Here is a 16,407-nt window from a genome sequence, read left to right as displayed (position 1 = left end):
TTCTCTGTATACATGAGGGGGCCTGAATGCGAAGATTTATGGTAGAACACTGTACAACATTCATTAAAGAATTTTTAGAAGCATTCTTAAAATTTCATAAAATGATAATTAGAAAAAAAAAATATACGTGTCGAATTGAGTAACCTCCTCCTTTTCGAAGTCGGTTAAAAAATGTTAAAATGCTTACCATGTAATGATATACTTTTTAAAGCATCCCTTTTTTTGACACTAAATCCGACTCCAGTGACTGAAAAAATATATTATTTTATATTTATGCCTAATACAGATTGTATGTAAAATATAATAAATAATTATTTTATAATTTGTGATTACCTTATGAAAATTTATATGCATAATACAAATTAAATAATAATTTTTTATTATAATTTACAAGTAATCTATTCTTATTTAAGTATCATTTATAAATGTATATTATATGTATATATACAGACAAAAATGTTTCAGATGAAAATATGGTAAATCCGGTTGATATACGTGAATACGCTTTATTTCGATCATGGAAAAGATCATGTTACAATCATTCTCATGTTTGTCGTACACATGTATAAAGTATATGTGTATGTATATTTGTATGTATGTCTTTTATCAGATCGTGTGGGCAACCGCTTATATATAACAAGCAAAAGGCGAAGGAACTTTCAACGAGACATTCCCGTGTAAGTCATGTTTAAACAAACGTTCGCCAAACAATATAATAATTCTTTCGCGAAAACTGAACGATAACTTAGAATATTTCAACATATGAGTAATATTAATGTAGCATGTCCATGTGGATATGAAATAAAGTTTTCATACTCATGCTGCATGTAATTTGTTGCAAATTACAGTGAATTATACTGCGCAGATAATTAACATACCTCATGGTTGTTGAATATTTTTGTCGCATGTGAGCTGTGAATAAGTTATGGATTATTATATACCTTATTCAAGAATATTATATTCTAATTATTTTGAGCATACCATTTCGCATAATATTTTTTAAAAGAATTATATGTCGGATTTAGTCTATACAAAATTGTATTCACCGAATATGTCGCATTTGCTTAAAACATTTCGAGACATAAAGTATATCATTTCAATTGGCGAACGTTGATTCGTTTAAATGGAGATTCATTGGACAACAAACTTGAAACTCAAACAAACACATATTGTTCAATGCATTGCAAATGGGAATATAAATAATATACATGTTAAGTATTTGCCCTTTATGTCTGCAAGCTGACATGTAAGTTTCTTGTAAGTCCTCGCACACTTTATGAGTCCATAATAAATAAACAAACATAAGACCTCCGTCGTCGAGGAAATCTTAATTTCCACAGTGCCAGAAAATTGAAACATTTGTACATAACGTTAAATTGAGAGGAAACAGCATTTGTTGAGAATAAGAAATCGTGTTTAAATTCTTAACAGAACACAAAATTATGTCTTCGGACATAAACATCCCTTATTCCGGGGATTAAAACCGCCTTGATTACATAGACAGCGTCCAATTGAGCTCTAGAGAGTCAGAATGGTGTCAGTAAAGAGTTAGAAAAGTAAGTTATACACGCAATACTGTGTTTTATGTTTAATAATACGTTACAAGCAGAGGTAGATCAAAATCTGCTAAAATTTATTCACTCTGCTTCCATTCTTGAAAACTCGATCGATCATTCGCATAATTAGAAGATCTTTCAACGAGTCGTCTTAATTATGTATAATAAATACTGTAGAACGGACGATCATGATAACTTAGAGTACAATCGTAGACGTAGTTAATAGTAAATTTGAGTAGCTTGGTACTTTAATATAAAATACTTTCTCGTGGAAAAGATGGAGATTTAAATCGCTTTCGTTACGTAGACATTGTAAAACTGATTATTATGATAAATTTGACTAGAAATATAAACTAGGTAATCATATTAAATTGCTTGATATCTTAGCGTGAAATACTTTATCTAAAAAGATCGGTAGTTGATTCCCTTTTATAAGGAATGAAATGGCCTTGATTATGTTGTGGAGCTTGTGATCATGATAATTCTGACTAGAATCGTAGACGCAATTAACTATCGTGTTGAATAATTTTATATCGTAGCGCTTAATTTCGCGATAACAATCTTTGATTTTCGTTTTAGAAAAAAGAAAATCGTTGTAATTATATTAGGTGCATAAGGTTTGCAGATTTTTGTGCTGAATTACTTTATTAACCAAATGGAATCTACACTTAACAAACGAGCTAAAAACGAGATTATGTCAATAAGTATGATCAGTTAACATTTGTTTGAGTGCAAGTTGACTAGTCATGGCAACATCAAAAACATTTGGTAATAAGAAACGATTTATTGGCATTTATGAACTAAATGCGTTTAATTATACGAAACCTACAAAACTTATGCATACACCAAGTACAGACGTTGTACAACTGTTGACCGGGATAGCGTGGACAATTACAGCCTTAACTTAAAGCCACTAGGTTACTCTTAATAGTCATTTTTACCCTGCCAAGGCTATCAAGACTTTCGATTTTATTTTTATTTGTCTATAAATAATATCTTTTGATAAACTTACTTTAAATTAATTGATACGAATTAATTGTTAAAGCGTGGACCTTCTCAGGGTAAAACGACTGAACATTCTGGTACGAAGTAAGTATTCATGAAGACAAGTACAATCATAGAAACAAGTAAATAATGTATCAATTGCCAATCATTTGACGTTACCTTTTTTGAAATTCTAAAAACACAATGGCTCATTCACAAAAATGGTAATGTCATCGAAAAGTGATGTTTCTTTGGAAATTTTAGGATAATTCCACCTAAAATTGCAGGTTCCTCAAACTTTGAAGTTGTACATAGATTATTTTCGTAATTAATGGAACGAATGTATGCCGATGACGATATAAAAATTAATTCAAATTAATTAACCTTTAAATTCTATTTTCTCTCATAGAAAATGGTAGTGACATCAAATGTTGATTTTATCTTTCGTAACTTTAGCATGATAGTCAAGCAACTTGATCCGTTCGGATAACAATTACGTCTGAATACTTATTTACAGATAAATGTTATTATTCTGCTTACTATCTGATCACAGTGGCTAGTCAGAATGCCATACTTTCGTTATAAATTCTATTTTCATATACACAGAGCACCCTTTGAACGTTTCTGTTTTCTGAAATCTAGAAGCTGCTACAGCGTTTGTTTTATTAACTCTTTCGAAGTGAAAATCGAGTTTTATTTGAACTTTTCAAACGCAAGAAAGATGTCTTTTGAAGATCTATTAAACATTTGATAAAAATTGCCGAAGTGACAGTAATAATGCAAATATGAATTTCTGAAATTAACGTACTAAAGTCGAGAACAATAACATTTTTCTCCTCTTTACATTCATTATATAAAAGAAACCATGACTTTAGACATCTTCGCGTACCAATATTTAATTTTATTGTTAAACAGCATTATCGTTAAAGAAAAATAGAAATTCTCCTATCAAGTAGACGCTAATAGAACTGCCCCCTACTTTCTCACAATAAGTTGACTAGAAAGTCACACGATGATAAGAAAAGATCCTTAATTACATTTCGTACCATTTGCTCTAATTATAGAGACGTATTCTTAAAATTTAAGTATCTTCAACGATCTTCGGCCACAAGCAAGTGACGAGGATAAGAACCTAACTGCGATCTGCAGTTTAGAGTAGAGTTATAGAATAGCGTGGAAAAATACATGTTAGTATATCTAATATTTTAAATTGTTGCTATTGGACCATTTATATTCTGTAAATAAAAATATTGAATTTCTCTTGGATATCGATACATTTGAAAAAGTCTCTTTTCACGTGAAATCAATAAAAAATGATCTTGGCAGAACGAAGTAAACGAGATCTTTTGATGATTTTCCCTCAATGGTCCCGATTAATAGTATCTTAAATTTCAATAATCTGGTGTAGTACAAAAATAGCATTTATCGTTGATCCAGTTTCGAATTGTTCTCGCTGTAAACTTCTTCATCAACAATTTGTAACGAAACAGTGAGATAATTCGCGACTCTCTACTATTTCGATAGGATACTGTGTCTTACAATTATGTTGGCTCATCGAACCACTTGGGGATGGGGGTGAGATGTTGCGGGGAATAGCAATGCAATCGAGTTTTAGTATTCAGCCGATATCAACGGTTTGTTTGAGCTCGATAGAAACAACGAGCTCTGTACGCATGTAAATGGCAATTTCAGTTTCATGCTTTACAATTCGGTCAAAATTCAGAGTTACTAGTACCCTGTTACGTTAGAAGCCAAAGTTTTCTACAAGATCTGTACATTTAACATAGATTGCAATTTTAAAACCAGCTGGGGTCATTGTGCCTACCGAGAACAACGTTCTAAGCAACTGTACTTCGAGTACTCTATTGATAAATAATACAAACAAGCGACGGTTCAATGGACTTGTCTGCAGTGCAAAGAAAGAAAGTTTTATTAAGTTTCGAATGATAAACTAGTACTGTACACCGTAGTTATTAAGATTACTAGCAATGTTTTTATTTTCCATATGCAAACCGATATATTCATTGCCATCCTTAAAAGGTACTTTATTAAAAGGTTACACGTTGAAAGACTGAATGAATAAATCACAGCATTTTCGCAATTTTCCACAAAGATTAATTAATTAGTCAACGTTTTATCTTGCAGGTGCAATCCACAATTCTCCAAAAGATTAATTAATTAACCAGAATGTATATCATCCCATAATTTCGTGCCGCAAATTGTGCTTATACTTACTAAATAGAAATACAATAATTTTATGGCGACGATAAAATGACTTCGCCAGGATGGTGGAGAAATATCGTAAAAAGGAACAATAATTACATTTTTTAATAACACTTAGAGGTACATTCTATATATTAATTCGAATAGCAAAACAACAAGTGGCATGAATTTGTGGGAAGATAACTCTACAATTCACCGAACCAAGACAACGAGTCCTGTTATTAAGTTTCTCAACGAATGACCGCAATATTGTAACCACAAGATTTGCAATATCGATGACATTGTGAGCCCATCATTCGAAGCAGTGTCTATGAACGATCGCCGTGTTACCTCACGTACAATGCGTATGTACATAACATTTCTTCTGACGGACGTGTCCCCCAATTCACAAGTTTCTTCTGACACGAGTCTGTCTAGGCACAAATGACGGATAAATGGATCAACGCCCGATGATGGTCGGTTCGTCGGCCATTGCGATCTCTTCGGTGGGCGCCTTGTCCCTCTTCCTCTTCCTGGAGAACAGCATGAAGGCGCATCCTGCCAGCAGATTGCAGAGAAACACGATCCATGCAAGGATCAGGGAGAAGTCGTACCTCATAATCGCGCCCGTTGGAAACGTCGCGGACACATTTTGGCTCTCGAACTCGATCGATGACAGGAGCACCTGTATAACCACCATGTTACATGCACCTGAAACGTAAGGGAAGTATCGATTATGCGAATTCGAGTAGTGCTTTACAAGGTGAAGAGGCGACAGTAAAAGTGTTTCTCCACCTTTCTATCAACTGAGATCAAAGCTTTTTATCATAGGAGCTATATATTATTAACAGGGTGTCCATAACGATTTGGACACATAGGAAATGTTAATAAAAATCGAATCAGGTAATAAATGTTATATTTCGGAAAATTGTCCTTAGCGTCCAAACTTTAGAGACACCCTGTATAGGATATATGTAGCCGCTGCAGGTCACCCATTGTTCTGTTCCATTCTTAAAAACAAGTTATCGAGGTGACCCAGCTTAAGTGCCCGACCCTGTACTTCCTAGTCCATGAAACCTCATTTTGTGATAGAATCATTTACTCATTGACATTGCACCGAATTGACACGCAATTGATCAGATCAACCCCAGACCTATTTTCATTGTACTGTGAATAAAAGGGAATCATCCCCCGATGCATTCACCTGCATGGTTCATTCACCTTATTGGAAATTTTCTCGATATTAGATTCTATAAATATATACTCTGAGTGACGAGGTGGAGTACACAAACTTCAACACCTACGTGTACTTTCATCTAGTTACTGACTTCTTTATCAGAAACGATTTTCACTATTTACCTTTATTCTCTATTTACTATTTTTCACGATTAGGGAGTGTAATAAACTCGTTTTCTGTAAACTGTGCCATAAGCCTACAAAAATTAAAGAAACGAAAAACACAAGTATGATGACGAACCATGTGCTTCTAAAACAAATAAATTACAAATTAAAAGAATTAAAAAACACTGTCAGCTATGTCAGTTTTAGTATTTCAATTAGTTGTATATTGGTATCTTTTGTAATCTCAGTATGATTAATATGAAATAAAATTCAAACGATCGAATTGATCTAGAAACTCATATTCAAATTAATTACCGCTGATGAAATGTATTCCGCCGGCCAGTCGTTTGAACATGTATCGTGGATTCCGGAACGTGTAAATCGAGAAACTAAAGCCCATTATCATCACAAATAAACTGATTACTGCGAACGATACCTGTGTCCTCGAGTAACCTGAAAGCAATTGCGTCACATTTCCATAATTAACATGTGCCATTTGATATGTGATTCCTTTTAATTACAGGATAAAATTAAACGATTCATTTTCCTATGGATTGAATCGTATTCACAACATAAATCTTGAATAAATGTAATTTACATTGCTTATTAAGATAAAAAGGAGCGTTCACAGTTGACAAATTTTTGGTAATGCTGTTCTATAATTTCATAAAATACGATAAACAATAACTCTACTGTTTAGAAGAAAAAATGTCAACCCGTTTCACTGTTCACAATCAATAGAGACTACTGTAAGTACTGTGCATCGATTTTACCTATTTAATAATTTCTAACAGTTTTAATCACTTACTAAGGACAGTTCTGTTCAATCCTGGATCCAGTTTGATCTGCAATTCAGTCGGGAACATGTTCTGATTCTTGCACTCTTCTGGAAAAGCAACATCACATTGAAAATTTAACAGCGACTAATTGATGTAGAATTAGTTGGTTGCTCGCAAGGGTGGTGCACAAATCAACGAAAGTTAAATCGCGGTGTACCGTGATCGCATCATCTATCTTCATTTCTCTCGTATCCTCCATTTACCATTTCTTTTATCCCCTTATCTTCCGTTGGCTAGTATGCCTCATTCGTGTCTCAGATCACGATAAATAGCTTCTATGCCTTTAAAAATCGTTTCGGAGACAATAACGCTATAATCAGTATTTATACTGTGCATTAACCTATTTCCAGCACGAATGAATGTGTTCTAAAACGTAGCTCATTTTTCTAATTACTGAGAAGAAAAATTTTAATTTGGATAATTACAATCCTACTGTCATTCTCGAGTCTGTACCTGCTGTGTTTTTTTTAATATTTGTTTGCTATACGTTGTGATTTTATATATTTGGATATAAGAAGCACATCAAGAAATTATCAAAATTCACAAATACATTTTAATTTTTTAATCCACTTACCAAATTTAAATAACCAATTTTAAATAACTTTAAGCGCATAATGAATATTTTATTCGCCAAATGAAAATGTTGAAAACCAAGGAGGTTACAAATCATACTAAAATTTACTGGTTTCTTTTCAAATAAATCATTTTCATTGAATTATTTCGCTACCTTGGTTCATTTCTTCCGCAAACAGTTTCCTCTTGTTCCAAGGAACTCGTGTGTTTTCTTAATAAGCCTCGGGATAAAGGAAAGGACACAGTGACCGTAAATATGGGAAAAGCACAACCACGAGAGGAAAACGGAAGACGGATATTCGAAAAGTTTTCATATATTCCGGGATCGTCGTTTAGTTTGTTGAGTCATGCAAGGCAAGGTGTTCGTAAGCTTTACTGTATAAATTAATACCAATTGCCCGTTATCCCTCTGCCTTCTAGTCGAATAAAAATGAGGTAAAGCGAATACTGAAAGAGATTTAGAAGATATAAAGTAGAATTTTTTTTTCTGGAGACAACTAAATGAATGTCCATTAATTTATAAGCTTGAAGAATTATATAAAATTGATGGAGAGTACAATTACAGAAAGAAATCAACGTTTCCCTTAGAATTGGGATTTCTTTTGATAGCCATGACGAAAATAATGTTCAAGTTACGAACTTGATGATGAGTAAGTGTAATTATTGAAAGAAATCAACATTTTCTTTACAATCATTTTTCTAAAATTTACTGTTACGTCGTTTCGTTGATTAATTATTTAAAAATTCGAATAATATTGTCTAAAAAAACGAGAAATCAATTTATTATCAAAAAGCGCATTGTGCTCTTAGTTTGTTGTATATTTAATAAAACAAGTAAACATGCAGAAATTCAACGTGAAGTAATGACGAGTAATTTCAGAAATAAAAGAGAGAATTGGAGTAAATAATCTAAATAATGAAGGGGAAAGAAGTAAAAGAAGGAATTCGTATGCGTAGATATGTAAATGAAAGAAGAAGTTGGAGTGAACAGTTGAATAGAATTGCATCTCTATCTCTTCTTCTTGATATTTACATTTGCATTTTCAAACTAAAGGACCCCGGTGCATATTTTTATGTGTAACAAAAGCACTGTCATAAAGCAGCGCGACTACTTCGTAAACCCGACGCGAACAGTAAATCTTGTTATTAAATTCTCGGTACAATTTCGACTTTACGACCGTTAAACCCATTCGTTATTCCCCAGAAAATTAATGGTCACTTTATCTTAAATTTACCTAATGCACGAACACGGTACTGTTTCACTCTCTGCCCAAGACTCGAGATTATGTAAATACAAATTAATTCAAAAACTAACAAAGTAACAATGAAGAAATAATACCTGAAGCAATAAGAATGCACAAAATGTAAACAATAAAAAAATTCAAAACAAAATAAGAAACCAAGAGTCCACGTTATCAAGCAGCTTATAATAAAACAAAATAAAAATTATCGTTACAACATCCGCATAGTCATCGTTGAATCGAAAGAACAATTCCGCCATAGCCCCAATTGGTTAAACGATTTCTTCAGCTAATCTCCATAATTGCAAACTGAGAAACCACGATGATAAAGTTCATGTGCGCTCATAGAGACGTAACAGGTACTACGTTGAGCATACACTCCTGTAATTTAGTAACTCTGACGTGTTCATGATGGAGCACACATGTGGAACACCGAGCGTGACGCATGATAAGTGAGCGCAGTGCTGCAGACGCGGTTTCTGACACTGTTTGATTAACTGCACAATGTGGAACCGGCGATATTAATACCGGCCACGCTTTTCTCGCACGAATTTCGTGTGTACGATTTAGGGGAAAAAATTCTCGGGGAAAACACGAACCTCCGGCACGGCATTTGATCGGGGGTATTTAAACAGACGATCAAAGAGCCACGAAGAGAGAAGAAGAAGTGGATTGCCAATCCCGATGTAAATAGAATGCTCAAGTATGAATAAACGTTTGAGGGATGAAGTATCGAGGCGAGTTGTTTGTAATTACGTTTAGTTTATTACATGGTGGTAAAGCTGTCGATGACAGATTCGATGGAAATCTGCTTGCCCGGATGGCTTCGACTTTAACCGAGAAACTAATAAATCAAACGCTCCTATAGGGCTTCGCGTGGGTGTTTGATCTGAAGTAAATGATGTAAACAGGTAAACGAGAGAAGATAACGCAATCGACGATTAATCTGTTCAGCATTGGGCTAATGAGCTCTTATGTTTATTTTTGTTAGGATTTTAGCTGGATTTTAGTTTAATTTTATTTGTGGTTTACTTTTTAATTATAACATGAAGACTAGTGTTAAAAATTTATTTTCCATTCTATACCCTTTACGGTCATTGGATTATTCAGTTGATTAACCATAGTGAAATTCCAACTTGTGATGAATGCAGTAAACAAATTATAATTATACATATTAGTCTCAACTACGTAGTCCGAGTTCCGAAATAAACACCAATAAGAGCCAACTTTAAGAGAAAATTTCAACAGAACCTACAGAATTCCTCAGAGAATATTGAAAGATATTTATTATGCTAATTCTGACTGTTTTCTGGATGTTATTCTGCAGGTCTCCTTTCTATTTAAACTATTTTTGGCTATGAGACCCAACTAGCATTGACTACCTATATTATATTTTTCATTATTTAGGAATCGAAATTTAAATGCGTAACATTACTTCTATTTAATATATATAAGTAGAAAATGTAATAACATTTCGATTTTTATTATTTAATAAATAGAAACACTTAAATATGAATATTTAATAAAAATATAACGTGCTCTACCTAACCATAGATTTATTTTGATTTACTTCAGAATCTTATTTGCAGTGTCAAATCAATAAATATAATGCATAAGTGATTCCACTCTTACTTCTTCTTTTAATTCGTTTATCAAGGATGGATCAAAGTTTCAATCTAAAACCGAATCCAGAAAGCGTATCAAAGCATCCGTGAATTATTGGTGCGTGAACTTCTCCATTCTTTTGGTAAAAGGTTTTCCGCCAATAACAATTGGAAACAATGTTCGTGATTCTGCGTATATCTCCATTATTTATATAGGTCAACGATCCCGCCTTTCTTGACACATCGCCACCATCTTTTCACTCGGGCAGTTGGCATTTCGTTGCATATTTTCCGCGGCTTTAATATAGTGCCGTCGGAATTCGCAATAATCAATTTTATGAAGCCGTAAAATCTCTTAGCGCACGGTTTAAACAACGTGCAACGTTGCGTCGGAGACAGGCACGTCTAATTGTAAATTACGCGTAGCGTGTTCAATTATCGGAAAAGCATGCTGCAAGACATTCGTGCCAGCCACAAAGAGACTAGTTGGCAGAGACTGTTATGTCAGCTTGTTTTAATTCAAGCCTCGTTGCCGTTATCGATCTGTAAATACGTTCGAATTGGAATCACTTTTAATTGACACCAATTAGTTGTTTCATGGAGTTAAATGGTCATCTATACTTCGGATCAAATACCACACGAATGTGGATCCTTTATTCCACAACGAAGGGAGCATTCTTATCTGTTTATAGTTTCTTTTATACTAATCTTCATTTCACAATTCTTTTATTATTTTCACTTTGTACTTTATTTTTCTATTTTTTAATTTATTTTTAATACTCCTCGGAAAAGTGAAGTCCTTTTGACCAAAAGTAATTATGACTGTTTTCTTGGTACACGTTCGTTCGTATAATAACCAAAATTTCAAATAATAAAAACAGAAAATAGGCTCTTCTTGGTTTAGATAGATAAAATAATAGATAAATGAATGAAATGTGATGGGTAATTAAAATTGGAACTGTAGTAAAGGTTTAAATTTGCATTGCAATTTAAAGAGTGTAGGATTAATTCTATTCTTTGCAGTGCCTGAATCCTATAATGTTTTAAATTTAAGAGACGTTCTATGATGGCAATGCTTTCTTAATAAATTAATTCTACTTACTGTAAGGTATCATGGTACTGGAATTTACAGACTCCGGTGCCAAGCCATGGGTACAGCTACTCCATAGACCCATCTGTTTGTAGATCAATTTTCTACCGGCTTTACCCGCATCTCCGAGAGGTAAACCTTCTTCGTTCGGTGCTTTAATGGTGAACCAATGATTGGTTCCAATGGCCACCGACCATACGCAAACTGATAATCCCACGAGAACCGTGCAACCCAGAAGAATTCGCCTCTCAAAGATAACCTGAGCAACGGGAGTAACAAAGTACCCATACATTACCTTTAGATTATAACACTTTTTTGTTTGTTAATTAAGTATAATGTACACGTTGTGTTTTTTACCACGTTTACTAATGTTTTCTTCTTTATACGTTATTAATAACGATCTTAATAAAAATATACATAAACCACCAGCTTTGTAACAGTATTCGCATAATGTTCTATGTTGCCAACTATATATAGTGACTCGACGAATAGTTTATGTTCATAAATCGTTTAAAGAATGAAGTTTCTTATCACAGGAGATACCAAGGAAGATTCTTAGAATCGCGGATAAATTACGAATAGCGAATTAAAATTGAACAACTTCTTATTTTATAAGTCCTCAATAATAAGTAGAATGTTGATTATAGAATTAACTTTTATTAATTACAATTTCAATAACGGTTCAGTCGAATAAATTTATATCTATTCGAAGAAAGTTTCCCTCGTCTCTATTCAAAGCTCAAAGAAATATACATTATACGAATTACTTTTTATTACTACATGTCATTTCAAAAGGACTAAACTCAAATGGTTCGTTTCGAATGTCAGGAAAGTATAACGCAGAAAAACGATGAAAAATAATACGTACCTGATTGTACAGCGACTTCATTCGACTCGCCATTTCGATCAATTTTCTTGATATCGATTCGGAAACTCGTATCCGGTACCAATTTTACGATCTTTACTTTCCTTTGTGGCTCGGTTTAATCGGTTTACGAACTGAATGCGCCACCACACTGCAGATACTCATTCGCTACATGTTAGGGAAAACGTTTTCACAAAATTTTCATCGGAATTCCTTTGAGCAAGTGTTTAATAAAAAAGGTTACGCAGATTTCGAAATATTAAAACGAAACTTCATTTTATTTTCAGAAAGATAGACGTGTTCTGAGTTCCTTTTGATAATCTTTTTTTTATCAATTAAGTATGATGTGCGAGTCGCGTTTATTTTACATGAAAGTTTTTACCACGTTTATAACACTTTATTTGTTGCTGTTTTAGTTAAACTTGAAGTACGTTTTAAGACTGTGTGTTAAATATTATTTTATAATTTTTCTGTTTTAAACCATCACTTTTTCACTTGTCTACATACTTGTAGATTCTAAATTTATATTATTTCTTGAAGGATGTGCGACGTCACATTAGACTCGATTATTCTTTTAATATGTTGATTACATACTTTCTTACATTCTTTCATTTCCTTTAAAGGTTTTTTTTATATTTCGCTGTTGTATTCGTAATATTTTCTTAATTAATTTTGCAGAGTACTTTCATACATTTCGCTGATTTTTTAGTTTTAACACAAAACTAAACTTCTTCGCCTTTTACTGCTGATCGAATATTTGTTTCTTTGAAATAAAGATTTCTTGATTTATTTCTCCTCTAATCTCTGTTTCTCTTCACATCAATTTAATTGTCAAACATCATTATTTTTCCCTGGTACTCGTTGTAGTCATATTTGTCATTTCGATCGATGAATTCCATTCGGTGACTTCCATGTCTTTCCTACAATAATGGCAAGAATTAACCCATCAAATATTATTCGTCATAATTGTTTCAAAATTTACGAAAAATGTGACTCACTTTATTGTCTGGGCTTCTGGTTCCTTGTTTATTCCATTATTCCATTAAAATTTTGCGCGAATCACCTGAAAATTGAATATACAATAATGAATACATAAATTATCATAAAAGTCTTATCTGTCATGCGTAAGATATAATGTGTTAATATTAAAATTAATTTCAATGAATATACAAGTATTATTTATATTAATTATTACTAAAAATATATTTCTACAAAGAAGCTGTCAATTCACTACTTATTTTGAGACGATATTTTAGTGTGTTCTCAAAAATAGAATCAATCTTGACGCTGAATTTTAAAGTGAAAAATGAATAATATGACAGAATCCGAAAGTATTGAAACGGGCACGAGGAAACTTTTTCGCGAACTCAGTCTTCGAAATGGCACAGTTTATTTAAAGCGTTCCCTTTGTTCTCAATCCATGTCGCAATAATTGGCCAAGAAGAAATACGCCAAGATAATAGCTAGAGACACTTCGCCATAGCTACTCGTTATCGTTATTTAACAGGTTTTGTCTTTCATTGCTGGCTATGACACGTGTCTTTAAATTACAGTTTCTCATGTTGAAAGCATTTTCGTGTAAAATAGTAAACCATCATATAAAATATAAAATATTTTCTTATAAATATTACTTTAATTATTATTTCATTACTTCGTTCTATTTATTTTAAATATCATTATTATCTTAAAATTTGTATATTATTTATATAGAATATAAATATATTTTTTGAACGCCAGAAATTCTATAGTCTTGAGAGATTAGTAAACCTGAACAAATTTTGTACAATTTATCTATCGATTTCATTAGACCAAATAAAAGTTTCTTTAAGAAAATAGTGAAAACATATTTTTCTTTGCAACATTGCCATAATCGCATTTCCTCGAATTGCGATAACTCTGACAAATACATCTAAAGTATTATCACTCAGACAATTAAAAATATTCCAATTTTAAACTATAACCAAAGTGGTCCAATTCAGACTACCCTTCCCTTTACAAGTACATGATTAGTACCGAACAATACATGAAATTACAATAAAATTTAAAATAACGTATACCTGATCCGAAATCCATTATCTAAGAATTTTTAGTTTTTAAATGTTTATACCACGTAGATGCCAATTCATTCGCTCTCTGTATTTACGTTTGAATATAATCAATATTCCGATGAAACCACTCGTTTTGCGCATTAAGCTCACGTTAAAAATAATAATTGACTCACACAACTTTCCTTTGCTCGTAACCTATAACAGTGTTGCGCAAAGAAACATTCAAGCGTCGTCTATCGCGCCACAATGTAACAAAGCTCGCGCGTTCGTATTCGGGAAGCAAAATAATTCTTGAAAAAAAAAAAGTGAAATCGAGTAGCAGCTGAAAATAAAATGACACGAGGCATTTCGAAGCCTGAATTATTATAATGGAAGCAGCATCGAGATCTGAAAGGCGCTACCAGCTAACTTCCACGCACACTTTACGACCCATGCTCGTCGTCGGTTAACTCGTAGGATGTTCCTCGGTCTTTGTGTTGAGAGAAATTCGTGGAACGTCGCGTTGTTACCATATCACCGTGCCAAAAGAGCGGCAACTGTCGGTATAGCGAGCGGAGAGAGTAAGCAAAAAAGAAAACTCCTGCGTCGTGACGGATCGAAGCTTATGCCAGAAAATAATGGTTCTGGCCACCTTTTGTTAAGACACCTCTTGACAAATAAATCCGATGACAAGGCTTAGAGACTTGCCAGCGTGCAAACGAATGGTCGTGTCAATTGTGTACGAGGATCGATGTTTGACTGGAGGATTATATAAATGGCAGTTTTTTTTTTCGTAGCCACAACAATGCGTATTGGTATTATTCGCGCAACGTTTCGACTGGAATCTAGGTAAAATAATGACGATCAAGCTTACTTAAAAATGATAAAATATAGAAATAATGGGCTATCTCGGCGAAATAGAAGATATTTATTGTTGTAGAATTGTCCATCAATGCGCAATTAAAATCACCGAGTACAGATAGTCATTGGTAGTTTTAGTGTTTGGGTATTTTTCAGGCTCGAAATTAACTGAGATTTTTAAGTAAATTGTTACTGAACAATGACAACATGAATTTATATTACTAACAAAGAGATACTACTTTAATTTACAGTAATTTCTGTCAATGATATGCACATAGACGAATGCAAACATGAGGCAATTATAGAGAATCGAGCACTTTGATATCAATGCTACAAAATTACAAAACAGATGTAAAAATTAAAAATATGAATTAAATGTGTAAGAGAGCAGACAGATACAAACAGGATGTTAAGCAAAACACTGTGGTTTTGATATTACAAAAGTAGAAAAATATAAATATCAATTGAAAAAAGAAAACTAAAAGGCCTAAGAATTTTGGTTGTAAAATTATACCAAAATTGTGCAAGAAATGAATAATGGTTCTCCATTAATTATATCAGTCAGATAATAAAAATGGGAATAAATAGAAAGATAAAAATAAAAGTTTCCTTTTAACATTTCGCTCGCTAATCGCTCTACATATTTATGAGAGAATAGTGCACGAAGAAAAATAGACTCGAGCATAGAAATTCACATGAGGGTTGGAGAACTAAAACTCTGAATGTTTCGATGCGAACCAGTGGCCGGGCATAAATTTGGCAAGACACCATCGAATGCCAGACATCTCACTGTAAATCGAAGGTATACTCTACTTTGCTTCGTAATTTCGTTTAGATATGCATACCGATGGAGCAACTCATTAATTAAATTCTCTTGAATAATTCATCCACAATTATTTTGGCGTAAAATACAAAGACCAAGTTATTCACCACGTAGAGTTTATATTTGAACGGGAACAAGGCAGACGTACTTTGAACATCGAATTTATTGTTTATGTCATCATGGTAGCTCTGCAACGTGTAATTAATTTTTGAATTCCTGAACCGTAACCACGAAAGAATTTGCGACGATACTTTATTAAATGTTTACGAATAGGGACGAGCACAATTTTATTCGAATAATAAAACAAACAGTGATTCGTTCATCGCGTTTATTCCACGAAGCAGTTATTTAGAAGTGTCTTTGTTTACCGTGAAGTATAAGATCACTTTATAATTTTTATT

General features: G+C 33.1%; 1 protein-coding gene across 4 annotated transcripts in view; it reads right to left on the bottom strand.

The window, feature by feature from the left end:
* Window positions 1-490: 490 nt before the first annotated feature.
* The window catches only part of LOC128873174 (transmembrane protein 114), a 40,977-nt gene continuing 25,060 nt past the window's right edge, over window positions 491-16,407 (bottom strand). For 2 of the 4 annotated variants that reach the window (XM_054116537.1, XM_054116540.1), the window contains exons 2-7: window positions 13,294-13,358; window positions 12,299-13,215; window positions 11,443-11,689; window positions 6,892-6,969; window positions 6,399-6,536; window positions 491-5,453 (exon numbers count right to left, since the gene is read on the bottom strand). In XM_054116537.1, the coding sequence (XP_053972512.1) occupies window positions 5,203-5,453; window positions 6,399-6,536; window positions 6,892-6,969; window positions 11,443-11,689; window positions 12,299-12,331 (747 nt within the window). In that variant the 5' untranslated portion in view covers window positions 12,332-13,215; window positions 13,294-13,358 and the 3' untranslated portion in view covers window positions 491-5,202. Of the gene's footprint in view, window positions 5,454-6,398; window positions 6,537-6,891; window positions 6,970-11,442; window positions 11,690-12,298; window positions 13,216-13,293; window positions 13,359-13,526; window positions 13,646-16,407 lie in introns of those variants that run through there. The other 2 variants (XM_054116538.1, XM_054116541.1) reach the window with 2 other exon arrangements.

Source organism: Hylaeus volcanicus, chromosome 3, assembly GCF_026283585.1.
Source record: "Hylaeus volcanicus isolate JK05 chromosome 3, UHH_iyHylVolc1.0_haploid, whole genome shotgun sequence".
Classification (NCBI taxonomy): domain Eukaryota; kingdom Metazoa; phylum Arthropoda; class Insecta; order Hymenoptera; family Colletidae; genus Hylaeus; species Hylaeus volcanicus.
This window is presented reverse-complemented; position numbering and strand designations above follow the sequence as displayed.